The sequence below is a fragment of the Pygoscelis adeliae genome, unplaced genomic scaffold (genome assembly GCF_000699105.1).
Source record: "Pygoscelis adeliae isolate BGI_AS28 unplaced genomic scaffold, ASM69910v1 Scaffold134, whole genome shotgun sequence".
NCBI classification, from domain to species: domain Eukaryota; kingdom Metazoa; phylum Chordata; class Aves; order Sphenisciformes; family Spheniscidae; genus Pygoscelis; species Pygoscelis adeliae.
In genome coordinates, this window is record NW_008824716.1 from 742047 (window position 1) to 759450 (window position 17404).

The 17404-nt window shown below is 38.6% G+C and overlaps 1 protein-coding gene across 1 annotated transcript in view; it reads left to right on the plus strand.

Moving 5' to 3' along the window:
- Positions 1-17404, plus strand: part of PCDH17 (protocadherin 17) — an 86306-nt gene that overhangs the window by 188 nt on the left and 68714 nt on the right. The window contains exon 1 of the mRNA XM_009323203.1: positions 1-2410. This exon is cut by the window's left edge and continues 188 nt beyond it. Within this exon, the coding sequence (XP_009321478.1) occupies positions 1-2410 (2410 nt within the window). The remainder of the gene's footprint in view (positions 2411-17404) is intronic.

Below are 17404 nucleotides of genomic sequence, written 5' to 3' on the forward strand. Positions count from 1 at the left end.
CACCTTCCGGGTGCTGGAGAACTCGGCCCCGCACCTCCTGGACGTGGACGGGGAGAGCGGGCTGCTCTACACCAAGCAGCGCATCGACCGCGAGGCGCTGTGCCGGCGGAGCGCCAAGTGCCAGCTGTCCCTCGAGGTGTTCGCCAACGACCAGGAGATCTGCATGATCAAGGTGGAGATCCAGGACCTGAACGACAACGCACCGGCGTTCCCCTCCGACCAAGTGGACATGGACATCTCGGAAAACGCTGCGCCAGGCACCCGCTTCCCCCTCACCAGTGCCCACGACCCGGACGCCGGGGACAACGGACTGCGCACCTACCTGCTCACCCGTGATGACTACGGCCTCTTCTCCCTCGATGTGAAGTCCCGCGGTGATGGCACAAAGTTTCCAGAGCTAGTCATCCAGAAGCCATTAGACCGTGAGGAGCAGAGTCACCACACCCTGGTGCTGACGGCACTGGATGGCGGCGACCCACCACGCTCGGGCACAGTGCAGATCAACGTGCGCCTCATTGACTCCAATGACAACAGCCCCGTCTTTGAGGCGGCCTCCTACGTGGTAGAGCTGCCGGAGAACGCACCACTGGGCACTGCCGTCATCGACCTTAATGCCACTGATGCCGATGAGGGTACCAACGGAGAGGTACTCTACTCCTTCAGTGGCTACGCACCTGAGCGCGTCCGTGACCTGTTTAGCATTGACCCGCAGAGTGGCCTCATCCGTGTCAAGGGCAACCTGGACTACGAGGAGAGTGGCCTCATTGAGATCGATGTCCAGGCTCGGGATCTGGGGCCCAATCCCATCCCTGCTCACTGCAAGGTCACCGTCCGCCTCATCGACCGCAATGACAATGCGCCCACCATTGGCTTTGTCTCCGTTCGCCAGGGAGCACTGAGTGAGGCTGCCCCACCGGGTACTGTTATTGCCCTGGTGCGGGTTACCGACCGTGACTCGGGCAAGAACGGGCAGCTCCAGTGCCGGGTGCTGGGTGGTGGCGGTGGGCCTGGAGCCGTCCCTTTCACCCTGGAGGAGAACTATGACAACTTCTACACTGTGGTCACCGACCGGCCCCTGGACCGCGAGGCACAGGATGAGTACAATGTGACCATTGTGGCACGTGATGAGGGCAACCCCCCACTCAACTCCACCAAGTCATTTTCTGTCCGGATCCTTGACGAGAATGACAACCCACCCCGCTTCAGCAAGAACCTCTATGTGTTACAGGTGCCCGAGAACAACATCCCTGGAGAGTACCTGGGCTCCGTCTTGGCCCAGGACCCTGACCTGGGCCAAAATGGGACAGTCTCTTACTCCATTCTGCCTGGGCATGTGGGCGATGTCTCCATCTACACCTATGTCTCCGTCAACCCCACCAATGGTGCTATCTATGCCCTGAGGAGCTTCAACTACGAGCAGACAAAGCACTTTGAGTTTCGCGTGCTGGCCAAAGACTCAGGTTCACCCCACCGCGAAAGCAATGCCACAGTGCGCGTCACCGTGCTCGATGTCAACGACAATGCACCCCTCATCGTCCTCCCCGCCCTAATCAATGACACCGCCGAGCTGCAGGTGCCACGCAATGCTGGGGTGGGCTACCCTGTGGGCACCGTCCGTGCCCTGGACAGTGACTTTGGGGAGAGCGGGCGCCTCACGTATGAGATTGTGGAAGGCAATGAGGAGCACCTCTTTGAGATGGACCCCACTAGTGGTGAGATACGCACCTTGCACCCCTACTGGGAGGAGCTCAGCCCTGTGGCTGAACTGGTGGTAAAAGTCAGTGACCATGGCAAGCCCAGCCTCTCTGCAGTGGCCAAGCTCATTGTCAGGGCCTTGGCGGGGCCCCTGCCGGAGGCTGGTGAGCCACAGGTGAATGGCGAGCAGCATCGGCGACCACACTGGGACTTGTCGCTGCCCCTGATCGTGACGCTGAGCACTGTCTCCATCATCTTGCTGGCTGCCATGATCACTATTGCTGTGAAGTGCAAGCGAGAGAACAAGGAGATCCGCACCTATAATTGTCGCATTGCCGAGTATAGCCACCCTCAGCTGGGAGGAGGGGGAGGCAGTGGCGGGGGAGGAGGAGGCAGTGGCAGTGGAGGGGGCAAGGGCAAGAAGAAGAAGATCAGCAAGAATGACATTATGCTGGTGCCCAGTCAGGGCGAGGACAGCCGGGGCCCCCTCAATGTCATGAACGTGGTGAGCAGCCCATCCCTGGCCACCTCACCCATGTACTTTGACTACCAGACCCGCCTGCCCCTCAGCTCTCCCAGGTCTGAGGTGATGTACCTGAAGCCCGCCTCCAACAACCTGACTGTACCCCAGGGACATGTGGGCTGCCACACCAGCTTCACAGGGCAAGGGACTAACGCCAGCGAGGCTCCCCCGAGCCGGATGTCCATAATTCAGGTAGGAGACTTTTAGAATACCCTGGACCTCACTTTAGACGCTGGTTTAACTTCACCTTTTGTCTGCAGTGAAATCTGCTGTAAGGCACCACTGAAGGGACCAACAGAAGTCACTAAAGAGAGGTCGACTTAATGAAAGTGGAACCAGACCACATCTGGTGGGTCTGGTTCTGCTGTCACACTGGTGTTTCCAGTGTGATTCAAAAGTAAATTCCCACTGAAACAGAGTTACGGCAGTGCAAAGGAGGTGCATGTGAGAGTGCAGGCAGGCGTTTAGTACATTTGGGGCACGCTGGGGTATTTTCCCAGAAGATCGTCAGACAGAGGGGAGCACTTCCACAGGTTTCACTTTGCTTTGGTTTGGGGTGGAGAAGGGGGAGGGTGTTTCTGAAGCAGTCATATCATCTGCAGTAACTTAACAGGACGTGGGAGAAACTCTACACACTGAGGACATCTATTGCAACAGTGTATTATAGCCCTCCAATCCTGTATGTAAATATGAGCTATCTTTACAAGATGTATGTTTTTAATTTTTTTAATTTCCTTCTTTAGAATATATATACACATAAATATTTATTTTTTTTTTTGACGCAGAACAGTATCATTGGGGCCCCATTGCCTCCTCCTCTCCCCATAAACAACCAAACCTTCCGCACTGAAAATTTTGCTTAGTCAAATAGAAAGAAAATGTATGTGGTGATTCCCTCCTACCCCCAAATGTTAACAAAACTCACATCCTGTCATAAAACAGCAAAACAACTAGTCAGATTTCCAGTAGCCTGAGTCAATATTGATGATTGCTTTATAGTGAAAGACTTACATGCTCTTTCTTCTACCAAAGCTCATTTAGAAATTACAGCTGGGCTGCATTCTGCTGCCAGTTATATACATACTGTCCTCTACTGACTTTTGTGAATGTGAGAAATGGCAGAATTTGGACCATTGGATATCGGGTGCTAATCAAAGAATGACTTAATTTTTAGCAGGTAGTTTAAAGTCCAAACTCAGAAGATGTATTCCAGAGCAGTGAACTCACAGAGTGAAGGTGAGGGCAGAATTTGGCTCCAGTTGATTTAAGTATCACTTCATGATTAATGCAGCTTAATGTTCAAATGCTACAGGTATGTTCCAAAGTGATTTTTAACGTTTGGATTGAAAGCAGGCTCTGGATAATGACTATTAAATATATTTGAAATGTCATATCTGTTTTATCCTGTGGTTCTCCTAATATGCTGTTCTGAGTCATAGGGGAATGAGCTGAGTGTATCAGAAGTGACACAGACTCATTTTGTGTATGCAGCTAGTGGGAAAGAACTTGCACTGTAGACACTTGATGTACCAAAAGAAAATTCATAATACCTTTGAGTTATTATACCCTGTGGTCTGTGAACACCGAACATTCTAGTTGCCAGCTGCATCTAATTTTTTAAACTAAATAGAAATGGCCATCAGTAATTAGCAGGTTAAGTAACCAAAATTCCAGTAACTGATGGCCATAAATTGTGGGGGGGGGGGGGGGGGGGGGGGGGGAGAAAAAAGGCTGTCTTTAGAAGGTCACTGTGAACTAATCCTCAACCCACTATTGAGTTGTGTCACAGAAACAATTTCATTTTATGCCTATCATGAATTTGTGTTGCTATCAATTAGGTGAGTGGAGCAATACTTAAAATCTGAAATTGATTTTAACAAAAAGTGACACTTCAGGAAAGAGTTTAGGTTAGGGCACAACCGGAGATAATTTGATTTATAATTCATGCTTTAAAAAACAAATAACTTTCAATGACACTTGTTTAAGTAATGTCAACTTTTTAACTGTAAAATGGAGTTGTCAGAATGCTAAAAAAAAGAACATTTTTTTCCTACTGACAAGTGTAATAGTTACTAAAAGACAGAAAATTATACTTTCCTACAACCATGTAATATCTATATAAAGCAATTAATTCATGTATTGATGCTACTGAGTAGTAAAGATTCAATTGTAGTGTAAAATCCCTATGGAAAATATGATTCCTTTTTTACAGTGTTCACTGTATAATATCAATCATGATTTTTTTTTTTCCTGAGATCTATATAAAGCTAAAAGAGGAATTTCCTCCCTTAAAAAGGTGTGTTGTGGTTTCTATAACAGTTTTCGTTATGACAACTGTGGGAAATGTTAACCGTAACTCCTCATAGCACATACTGGTATATCTAATACAGTTTTTGCTTTCCCTGAACATCAACACAGAGTGTTTTGGATGTTTAGATGGTCCAGACAGTAGATTAAGAAACATTCACTTTTCCCTAGTGAACAACCTGTTCAAAGATACTTATTGATACTATATTTTGTAGTTGTATTGACAAAACAAATACACAGTATGAAACAGAGTAGTTGGTTGCTGTTTAGGAAAGGCCCAGACTTAAAGTAGCTAGATGAGAAAATCTGATCCTCTTCACTACAATTTTGCATTACTAAAATACATTTTGTATTCTCCATCTCCACATCCCTGGAGTAAATTTTATATAAAATTTGCATTTAGAATGTAGATACTACTTTGTGTCTGGTCCTGTACTTCTGCCTCATGTAAAATTCAAACTTAGGGAGAAATAGTAAAGGATCAGCCCTCTCTCTGGATCTACTATACCCTTAATCACTCCAGGAAACCTGTGTCTGGAGAAGTAGATTGCACGGTTAGGAATCAAAGGTATAGCCAGTGGAAAAAAGATACAGAATCCAAACAGCTGCTTTATCATCTCCTTTCATTAGTCAATTCAGAAAAGCAGTTTTCTTCGTTACCTCAGCGAGGGAAAGGTAAATGATTGTGTAAGTGTTCTCTAGCGAATATTCACTTTAGTTTTTCCAGATATATTACTGAGCCATGATAATCTCACACTATATAATTCATACAATGGAACTGCTTTTCTTCACTTTCATTTTCTCGGCAAGTGTTTAATGGCAGAATTCTCTAGCAGGAGCCTGTTACTAAAACTTTATGTTTGTATATATACATATGTACATATTTATATATCCATGGATATATAGATACATACTAAATATTATATTATTACTTAGTACATCCAATTGAGTCTATAAATATTTAAAATCAAATAAATAATTTCTATCTCAGTAAGATCAAAATTTTCTCACTCTTATTAGGAGTACATAACACTTTTTTTGCTTTGCAATAAGAGCTAGTAAAGTCAGTAGGCTTTATGATTCCCTTATTTCTCATGAATAGTATTTTATTCTACAGATGGCCCAATTTATATCAATGAATACCTGTGGAGTAAAGTGTTACTTAGTGACTATGGGTTTCAAACTGACCCAAAATGACCAGCAGTTGAAGAAAATATTGCCTGATATGTGTAAGAGCGGTGTAATCTTACCTCTCTTTAAGTGGCTTCTCTTATACATTAGTCACACAGTTTAACAACTTGTGTGTTTACTCACTACTTCGTAGCATCCAGCTATGTGCCATGGTTGCATGTGTTAGTTATATGAATCAATGAACTTCTTCAGTACCACAAAAATTAAATAAATTAAACATGTATACATATATATATGTATAAAATTTTGGATGGATAGCCAAGGATGCAGTATACCTCCTGCTTTTTTTGATGCAAAAGACTTGCAAGTGCTTAGGGCCTCTGAAAATAGACCATTTGTGATTTGATGCACACATGTGGTTGATGTGGATGAAAAACAGTGTTTAGTAATGTACTGGGAAGTCAGAACAGCTACACTTTAGCATGTTTCTTTGCTTTTAACTTCAGCAATCATATTCTAAACATATTTTAGAAACAGTGCTTTCAAATGCAAGACAGTTAAAAATATTTAAACATAGGCCAGTGCTATACAATTCTCATTGCCAGATTCAAAATTCCATGCGACCTTTGAATCGCTTATGGTCCAAACTATTCATTTTTATTGGGGACAAAAAAGAGGAAAGCAGGAGAAAGTGGAAACTCTACGTGGCTGAAAGAAGATTTCTGTTCACTCTAGACCTTAAAGACTACTGGGCAAATTCTGTTCATCTTATTCTGGTGAGTAAATCAAGCTGACCTACTCACCTGATTAAAAGAAACAGGATTTTTCTTTATTTTGAAAAGTAGATTTAGAAAAAGAAATACCATGTACAAACATACACATATATGTTCATGTCTCTCCTACTAAAAAGTTCTGAGTTAATCAGTTCACCTTTCCCTGGATAAACAAGTCACAATTTCTTCTTGTAGGTTTCCAATAGATAAAGGAGTGGATGGATAAAGGGAAACAAATAGTTTCTTTAAACAAATAGATTCTAGAAATAGGTTCCTCAAAGTGACGTAAGAGTAGTATAGAAAACTATCTACACATGCAAGGAGTGTTGATCATCCTAGAGATTATTTATTATTATACTTGTGGTGCAACTTGGAGAAGTTTGTAAATATATCAGGAATGAGATGGGAGTGAATAAAGAAAATGGTGGTCACAGCTTTTGCTAAAAAACAGCTAAAAAAGAATGACTGTGTTGCAAGTAGCTCGCAAGCTGGGAATCGCCGTAGCTGCTGTACTAGGCAGTCCTGTAGCGTTTTAAGATAAAGTACAGATCATTCTTAATACTTCAGGCACCTGATGTTTATGATGTGTCAACAGATCACTGTCAAGTCCCAGTGCAGCTTCGTCGCCAGGTGTCTAGTGGTACCTAAGAAGATAGAGTCTTCAGGGGAAATAAAAAACATAAGCTATATTAGTGCTGCTCTGTCTTTAGGTATACTATTCCATGCTTTACTTTGAGAAACTTCAGCTCAGAAATTTCAAGGTTGCAAAAAGAAGTCTGCAGCTGCTGCAGTATAAGGAGAAGCAGCTTTCCTCACAGAAGTTACGTTTGTTCTCAGTGGTTTAAATTCCTATCTGAAAACAGAGGTATTCATTTTTTAATTTCTATACCTCCTGCTGCAAATGAGGAATATTATTCTCCCTCACTAGAGCTAGTAGAAGTTAACATTTTGCACCAAGAGGATACTGGGGCAGTTCTACACCTTTGCAAGTTTGCAGGTTCGTACTCTATAATTCCCAAAATTTCACAGCTGCATATTCTAGGGCCGTATCTAAGGATGCTAAATTGTCATCAGATGAAACTTCAGAACTACCTGGCTAAGATGCATTATGGTAGTTTTTACAGTGTTTTACAAGGTTAGATGTTTTGCAAAATAACTCCTGTGAATGTTTGCATTGTGTAATACAGCTTACAGTTAGTATGATTTTGTGTTACATTGTTCTGTAGCTTTAGTTTTACTTATTCAGTGAAGTCAATAACGGGGTTGGCTGTGTAAGAGTTTCAGGACAGGATCTTTTCTATATTTTTGTGAAGCATTATTTCATTTTTGTGTCAAGATACACCACACAGTACTGTGACACAAAGTACCTATATTTTAGGACCAGATCTGGCAACATACTGCTCACTATGGCATCCGCCCTGGCTGCTGAAATAGACAGAGGAAGCAGAACTGGGCTCCTGTCTCGTGTTACATCTGCTCTGGTCTTGATCTTGAGCTCCTTGACAGTATTGTTTATAGCAATATTATTTCAAAACGATTATTCCTGATATATAGATCCATATGAGAGCTAAAGAACTTTCCAAGATGAAATGCCATAATAGAGAACAATAAACAAAATAGAGAAAAAGACAGTTTAAGAGTCTGAAGTAGAATATTGATATTAGGAGAAAGAAAATGATATTGCCAGAACAGAAGTTCTTGTTAACCAATAAATTAAGAATAATAATGTCTCCATAGAGCTTGCTGTTTTACGAAGTATAAGAGTTGAAGAAAGTGCAGTTAAAATAAGACATGAAGCAAGTCATGCAGGAGTTACTGGATCACAGCTCTCAACGGCTCTTAAAGTTGTCTGAGCTCTCCTTATTTTGGTGCTCACTGTCACTGTCTAATCTTAAATGGGAAAATCCACACAAATTTGTGATTACCAGTGCAATTTTGATGACCGATCCTTTGAAGAGTTATCTTTTAATGATAGATTCGGTCAGGTTTCTGTTACCTACGTTGATGAAAAGGCCTGTTCTTACTCATATTTCAGTCAATAGCATAATTTCGACTTTATCAATGATTTCAGTGGTTCAAGAGTAAATTGTGACTAAGAGCCTTACAGAGTGCAGCTAAGAATAGTATGATTTGGATCTTTATTTTTAGATTTCAGCCTTTTGTGATGTTTCCTTACAGCTTCTTTACAAACAATTAAGGATACTGGAATTTAGAAGATTTTGTAACTATGATGTAAACTATAACATAATCAGGTGTGCAGCTGAAAGAAGAAATCAAAGACTCTTTTGAACATATTGCTGAACATATATTTTCACATTTTCATATATTTTTGAAAGTGTGCATAATACAGCATTATTCTTAAAATTCAGCAAATATTGTTACATGCAAAATTATCATTAGGTACATGTAAAATATTTGCAAATATCACTTGGTATTAAGAAAGCATAGATACAACCTGGATTCACTAATGAGGTAAAAATGTCGTTAAAAAAATAATTTCTTCCTCAGTCACAACATTTGACTGTAAACCAGTAGGGATTTTGTTTTCAAATGAATTTTTTTGTTTGTTTGTTTCCCCCCAGCATTTTTTCTTCCTTTTCACTACCTTCCTCACCAGGAAACATTAACATACTGGATAATATTTACACATAAGTTTTTAAAGATTCTGCTTAATTTATCTTTCTTTCATTGTTTCTACAAAAGTTAAAATGCCTTGAAAAATTAGTTTTAGGTTTCACTATACAAGACACTCATTCTACATATAAAAAGTGTATGTATATGGGTTGTTGTTTTCTTTCTGAAGAAAACATATAAGACACATGACAGAGGTCTTGAGATACCTCTTTAAGACTGAGGAGTGCCTGCACATGTAAAGAAAAGACATTTTGACACTAGTATTAGTATTTTCCGACAGGTAAGAGTTTTCTGTGAAAAGAACTTAAACAATGATTTGTTGACCGGAGCAGAAACACAGCTCTGTTTTTATCTTTAAAAGTATAGAAACAATCCTTTGATGTCAAAAGGTCAGAGTAGAGCAGTTGGGACAAATTTTTGCAGCAGATAGCCTGAGAGCTTTATACTTTCAATTGTATCTCTACTTCAGCTGTAAGAGAAGTGGTGAAATTAATGCTAAAGGGTTCAAAAATATAGGAAACAAGTGAAACTCTCAGGGGACTGCAGGCTCTTACCTAAATAGCAAAAAAAAAAAAAAAAAAAAAAAAAAAAAAAAAACAAACGGAAGAGAGGGGCAAAATGATTTTGGGGAAAAAAAAAAAAAAAAAGAAAAAGAAAAAGCTACTAGGAAGAGAGTGGCAAAATGATTTTGGGGAAAAGTTCCTTGAGTTTAGGTGTTTGATTTGTTATGATTTTAAAGGAGCAACAAGGAGATTAACTAGTTGTTGCTGCTTTTGCTGATATGATGAGATGAAATGGAGTAGTGTACAGCCTGCCATAAATCTTCGCCAGGATGCGTTCTAAGCCTTAGTAATATATTTGTCATGGTCTTATTAGTGCAACCTTTGTTTTTTAGTCTGCTGTAGACATTTTTATTTTTAACAGAAGACAACTCTGGATTAATTACTGTAAATTGTATGAGAAAGAAAAAAATAGATAAATTATTAAGCATTTTAGATAAAATACTCAGTATTAAGTACTACATTCAAGAACAAGCAAGTTCATATGAATGTCCCTGTTAATTAGGATATTAGGCAGTGCTTTAAATAACCTCTTTGAGCAGTCATATATTTTCTAGCTAAATCCCAAAGGCTGTTGATACAATTCCTACTTATTAAGGTCACACAAGAAGCATCTCTTTCTTCTACTGAATTGCTACTGAATAGTCAGTCTTGTTACCTGTACAGAAAGGATAACATAAAATCAATTCATCTCTCACTTGCTTCAGATGAGAAGATAGCTCCTTTTTTGGTGATGTACCCTCAAAATTGAGGAGTCCCTCTACATATAAAGATATTACTGCGTGGTTTCAGCCAATTATTAGCGTTACTTGTACAAGACAGCATAAAGATCAATTTGCATCTCACTTCCGTGCAGTGAGGGGATACCTCCTCTTTCAGCCCTCAAGACAATCAGTCCCATGCTGATCTATTTTCAATTTAGTATGCTATAAGGGATCTAGGCAAGTAAAATCTCTCAAGTGAACAGTATTTTATTTTAGCCATGGACCAGCCATGGACCTTCCTACTGGCTTTGTGATGTATGTATCAGATCAGAGTTCCTCTGGTTCATACTTTTACCTGTAATAGAAAAGTTTCTAATCGCATCCTGTTCCCTGCTGGGCGGTTGCATGCTGCAGTCTCCAAGGCAGGCCAAAGGAGGACTCTAAAGGAGAAAGGAAAAGCTTTGTTACAAGATACAAATGCACAATTTCAGCTGTGTGGGTGGGACCTCTGATCGATGCATTGTAAGTTCTTGCATTGATAGACATGCAAAATTAGTTTCAGGCAGTGCTTCAGACCATCTATTGATATATATGTGACACACTTGTATTTGCCTGTACTAGTTCTAGTGACACTATGATTACTGGTATTTGCAGTCCTTGCCCTGGAACGCTTCCAGGCAGTTTTATTGTATTGAAATGGCTCTTACAGTTCATTGAGCATCCAGCATAACACTGCTGAATATGATTGGCGTGTTTGCATATATTTATTCAAAAAAAATCAGGCAGTTAAACTGCATAATTATGGGAAAACGAATCATAACAATAAAAGACCATTTAAGTTAACAAGCTTTGTGATCAAAGGATAAATACAGGTTGGATAAATGAGACTCTAGATGTAACTAATCTACATAAATAGGCTTTGGTCTGATTAAAGGAAAGGAATATATTAAAATAATCTAAAGGTATTAAAAAAAGCGTTTTACTTCAGTACTTTTATAACGTCTAGTTTTATTTCATCATATTTTTAATATTTCTACTCAATAAAAGTAGCTGTGTTCAGTGATAAACTACTTTTATGTGTTTTTCTTTCTTGATTAACAATGTTTACAGTGCAAAGAAATTCTAAACTAACACAAGTAAACAGAAGTAACAAGTTTTCATTCTAGTTTGAATGCGTCATGTGTCTAAAACCTTAAACATTTTCTAATGTCTTAATTTTAAAATTTTTAATGTTGCAATGTTTTTTGATTGGTTTTTAATTAAAGAAAAACATTAAAGGGAACATTTAAAGGACAATTTCTTGTTTACTGTCTTTATCAGCAGAGAGCAGCCTTTGTAGTGTTTGAAAGCTGGTGCATTAAAAATCAATTTCAAGTCTTCAAAGGTATAAACTCTTGCTTGCTTTGTAGTTATATACTGTTTTTAAAATCATTGGAAGCACACTTGACAATTGAATTAAAAACAAAAGGTAAATAATGGCTTAATCAAAATTTGAAGGATTTTAATGTATTTTTAATAATAGCTAAAGGATTTTTTAGAGAGACGAGACATGTGAATCACAATTTGTAGCTTTTCAAATGCATAATTTGTTCCTAAAGACAGTTATATGTATTCTTTTATTAATAGAATGTTGTTTCAAACTTCTGTTGGTGCTATTCTGTTGTTTTTAATGAATGCCACGATTCAAATAGAGAACATGTCAGTCAGTTTTTACTTACTATATTTCTGTCTTGTTCTTTGCTGATTGCTAAGCAACCACTTATGGTTAAGATTGTTTAGCTACAACTCGGTTTAAAAAAAAGGTGAGCTGAAGTGGGCTAAACGAATTTTCATTAATTCTTAATGAAAATATTTAAATTCTATAAAATTTTAAAAGTGACAAAAAAAAAAGAGTATTGATTTAATAACGCATCTCAGATTCAGCACTTGGGCTTTGTTCCTACTGGTATTGAGGAAAAGACTGCTTTTCCACAAATCTAGAAAGAGCAGGATCATGTCCTTAATGAATGCATAAGTAATTTTGAGGCCTATGGAAACTAACTTATATATGTATAATTGAGTTAGTATTATGTCTTTCAAAGCATGATCCTTAAAACACTTATTCGGTAAATATTTTAATTTAGGTCAGTAGCACGACTGAATTAAATAGATCGCTTACAGGAATGTGCAGAATTCAGCCCAGAATCTGTGAATCTGTGTTAGCTGAACTGCTCCCTGTTGCTTCTCTCCTTTGCTTTAAAAACACTGCAAAGCTGCAAAAGCTGTTCATTTCACTTAGCCTCCAACTGCATTCTCTAGTACTCTATTGAGATAGTCCTGATGTCTGAATATTTGATATTTTTGCTTTTTCACATAGACTTGCATAATTTGATATGCAGATTTGAAGATCATAAAAACAATCCTGCTTTGATGATCATGAGCAAGATTATCCAGCCACAGCTGTAAAGTACCAAGTGTGTTCTTTTCTGATCTCTTCATCATTTCAGTGGATCAAATGACAATAAGAATATAGTGGAACTTAGAGTGCTTGGGAAATAACGAATTTGAAAGCCTTTTAAAAATGGCAGCCACAAAGCCTTAGAAACTATTTAGATTTCTAGATTATATGTCAGATAATATAACTGTGTGTATGAAGGCGTATGCAGAGATACATAGAAAGAGAGCAGCATGGATTCAAAAGAACTATCTAGCTGGATAAAAGGCGTTATCAATGACCAATGCACATCTAATTTTTTTGATATTGTGTATGATCTGTACATAGCTGTGTAACAGTGTTTTGGAAGATGCCGTCAATCCGCACCTTTTGCTGCAACCTAGAAAGCATCATGTTTAAAGACAAATGCTGTTGTCATTTTTTTCCCGAGGCAAGAGTATAGGTAAGAAAGGACCTCATTTTCCACTTCATGGTGGAAGTTATACATCTTGCTTAAAACTGTGTATCGCGCTATCAGACTTCAGGATTGAGAGTAATGATGAAAAGGAGGTATAAGTCATGTGACACGTGAGAATAATCAGCACTCAATTGCTTCCATCAACTGTGTTAGGTATTAAAAAGCACACGGTAATTTGCATCTCATAGCTCCGAGGCAAGGAATGTATCAGTCAGCTTTGTAGCCATCGGGTGAAAAAGAAGGGAAAACAAAATGTTTTATGTTATTTCTTTCAATGCATAGTCTTCATTTTGTCTAAATCTGTAAATGTATTTTGTCTGTTTAAACCACCTGTAGCTTCTTTTCAGGCCTAACAGGATATAGTATTGCAAGGGGCAGAAGTAACTGGATGAATTTATTTTATTATTTATTCATTGGTCATCATATATATGATCTTTCCCAACAGTATACGTCTCATTATCGCAATAATGTGATGGTAATGAAATAATAATTCCTTCAAGCATGAAATAACTCATTTTAAGGACTTTCCTGTGCTCATTTGTTTCAAACAGGCTTCCAGAATTTTGAAGAAAACTTTAATTTCAGTTCATTTAAAATATATGTAGATCACACACGCTCTTTTCCTCATCCCCTGATACTGGCAAAGGAACCTGAGGAACAAGTAGCTAGATTTCCAGATTTTGACCTACTTGTTATTCTACTTTACTTGCATGAAAGTAAAGCAAGAGAATGCTGTTTCTATTAAGCAAATATAAGCCTCAGGAATTTTGGTTAGTACTGGCAAAGATCATTAGATAAAGATAAATTGCTTGCAGTCATACTGGTCTTGCTGATACCAGTATGCAGAAATAAGCATACATGTTGAATAGCTGTGGGAGGAGAAGAGTTTATTTAAAGGAAAGGTTTTGTTCTGATTTAAATTTTGAGCCATAGGTTTTCTATAGTATTTTATAATAAAGACAATTACATAGTAATTTGGGTTAGAATGCATGCCCAGTTCCCCATCTCAAAACCCAATTTCTTACTACCTGTGGCTATTTCTATTAAAAAAGAAACATAATTACTATGAGTCTCAGCAGTCTAAGAGTAAATTTTTGCAATTACAATACCTCCCTTGGGCAGATGTGTGAAAATGGCAGATTAATTCCTGGCAGTATCTGTCTATTCCTTGCACATTCTTAAGGTTGCTGGTAGCTTGGATTAACATTGTATTGGTGCTGTTTGTTATGCTGTGGTTAAGGTTAAAGCAGCAATCTTATTATAAATCTTTAGGAATAGGGCTCTATACCATTACCTTGGAAAGTCTCTACACTGAAGTTTGATACACAAGGTCCTAGGAGTAACATCCTAATTCTATTCCCCTGGAAAGTGAATGAGTTTGTTCTTGATCTGAGCATGTTTTAGAAGGGCATTTTGTACTTTATTACTTTATGCCTGAGAAGATTTAAATAAAAACAACCAATAAACCCAAGTTTACTCATTCTTAGGAATTTATGGTGAAGTTAATAAAGTTGCATGTGAACTAAAGGCCATATAGTAGTCCCTTAGTATTGTAATGGCTTTGGTTTTATTCCCGATGGCACAATGGTGTGTTTTTTTTTAGAAAGAAGCACCGGTAAGTTAAAATGGCCTTGAAATTATGTCAATTAATAACTTTCCATGGAAATAATCTAATTCATCTCCTAATGAGCTTTTCTACCTGAAAACAAGTTTTGAGGGCATATGTGTAGAAGAATTGCATGCAAAAGCTCCGCTCCTGGAGATTATTTTCTGCAGCTAAGCACCTAACTCCATGTTGAATTCCAGTGAAGTTGGAAGTTGGTGTGGCTTCATGTGGGCTCATGATCCACCTGCAGGGAGCAGCATTAGTCTGTGTTACATATTATCCTGTTTGGATATTCAGGAAGAGCAGTATGAACAGTCTTAACAAGTTTTTTTTTCCTTTTTACATGAGTTTTTGTTTGGAATTTCTTGTGCTGTACCTGTCATATTTTCATTTCTTTCCCCATTTTGAAAGAGACTTCCCCCGACACACACTTCTTCTGAATGTTGGCTTGAGGACTTTTGTGATGTGGACATTATTTACAGAAGGTTGCATTAACTATTTTATTTGAAAGTTCACAACTAAAAAAAAATAAATAAAAATAATATATATATATGCATCCTTCTATTGCCATTGCATGCATTCTCTTTGAAAAAGGTGCTCACATGCTGGGTGAGCATCCTGCTAATTATATACAAAGGCAAACCTATAATTTAATCACTGTATTCTAACTAGCCCCTCAGTCAAATATTAACATTCATGTTCAGTCTCTCTATCCCTGGTGAAACTTGCAGCAGTGTCCTACATGTTGACAAACCAACACCGGTTTGGAACAGAAAGAAGACTTTTCCTAATCCTGGAATCTTTGCAGAGGATATTTCTTATGTAGATCTTCCTTATCTTAACAGCAAAATCTGATTTCAGACTCTCGATATGGCAAGTTTTAATAAAAGGGTTAATCCAGAACTTTTTTTTTCCCAGGCTGTTAAGAATTTACAGGTCAAAGTCAACCTTTAAGTACCTATGAGTTTATAGATTACCTGTGGATATCCCTAGATAAGTGGGTGTTGTGTTCAAGACGAGGTGATCCTATCAAGAAAGATAACTGTTTTGTTTGCTTGTTCTGAGTCAACTTAATATAAATTCCTGTATGAGGACATTGCAGTACATTAACGCTGAAGTGACAGAGTCGTGGGTGGTTATACAAAGCCCTGTAGCTGAAAGGCCTTATTTTTTCTGTCCAAGCCTACTTGACCACTGCTACTATATTCATGGTGTATTCGATCAAACTTTCCATTTTATGAGGTACCTCATCATATGCACATGACTGTTGTGGCTTTAAAATATATTTAGGGACAGAACCTCTTGCTAAATTTGTGCAAGCCTAAATTATTTATCTTATGTCACAAATAATAAATCAACTCATCACCATTTTACAGTTGAAAATCTCCTTGCACAGGCATGTGAGGCTGTAAAGTTTGATGATCTACTATTCTGTCATAAATTCAGCCATTATTTTGGCAGCATATTTAGTGGTGTGTCTTTTTCTAGTGCTAAGAGGAAATAATTATGCCAAGGTATTTGAGTGAAAGTAGGGATTTGTATCCTGTCACAAGCTGTTTATAGAATACATTGTTGGGGATTTTTAACAAAATGTTGAAATAAATAGTTACATGACCGAAATAAGAAATTAGGCAGAAGGTAATAATGTAAGTTTTAACATCTGTGATTTTCTTCCTAATTCCTAAGGAATTTAAGTGAATCATTGTTTTTCTGTGGATTTTAGGAAGAGGAAGGGGATAAGGTTGCAGCTTTAAAGGAAAGGAGGTGAACTAGATTTAACTCTGTTTTTCTGATCGTCACCTAGGAAGAAAGCTTCAGAGCTCCTCTTTATGTGTGTTTTCTGTGCAGACAGGGTGGCTTCAGAATCAAGTCCTGCTTTATCTTTGTTGCTAATTTTTTTCACTCTGTAGGGAAGAAATGTAGAACTGGAGTCTTGTGCCACATACAGTGTTTGCTGCCTAGCTAATCACCTTTCCCTGTCACTGCCATTACAAATCTGTTTAAATGCCGTCCATAGAGAAGACCATATGCTGGGATAAAGGAATATAAAGTTTAAGAGTTTCTTCCCATTTTCTATCACTATTGTAATCTTCTTCCTGCTCCTTTGCAGCTTTCTTCAACATACAACATACGTATCTGTGGGAATGTAGCACACTATGTAAAGACTCGCTTATCCCATAATTGAAGTAAGCAGACTGATCCAAGGGCTATTGAAACAAATTTGAAAACATCCATTGATTTCAGCGGACCTCAGGTCATGGCTTGTGGGAGTTTTATTGTTGCCTCTAGTGAGAGTATGGGTTGGACAGAAGAAGGTAAACATAGTGGATAGATGTTAACACAAACTTAACAGATTTAAAATATCCAGTGTCTCTGTTTCCCCTTACTAAATATTGTGAGTACAAAACAATGTCAGTGTTAAAAGGCCATAATTTGATCTCTTTCTCCACCATATAGTACTGCAGTGTTTATAAGCTTTTATCTGTTCAGAAAACATTTGTGATATGTTGCTCCTAGAAACAGGAAAACAGCAGCGGTAAGAATAGGACAAATTCTACAACACTTTCTAGCTTCACTGGG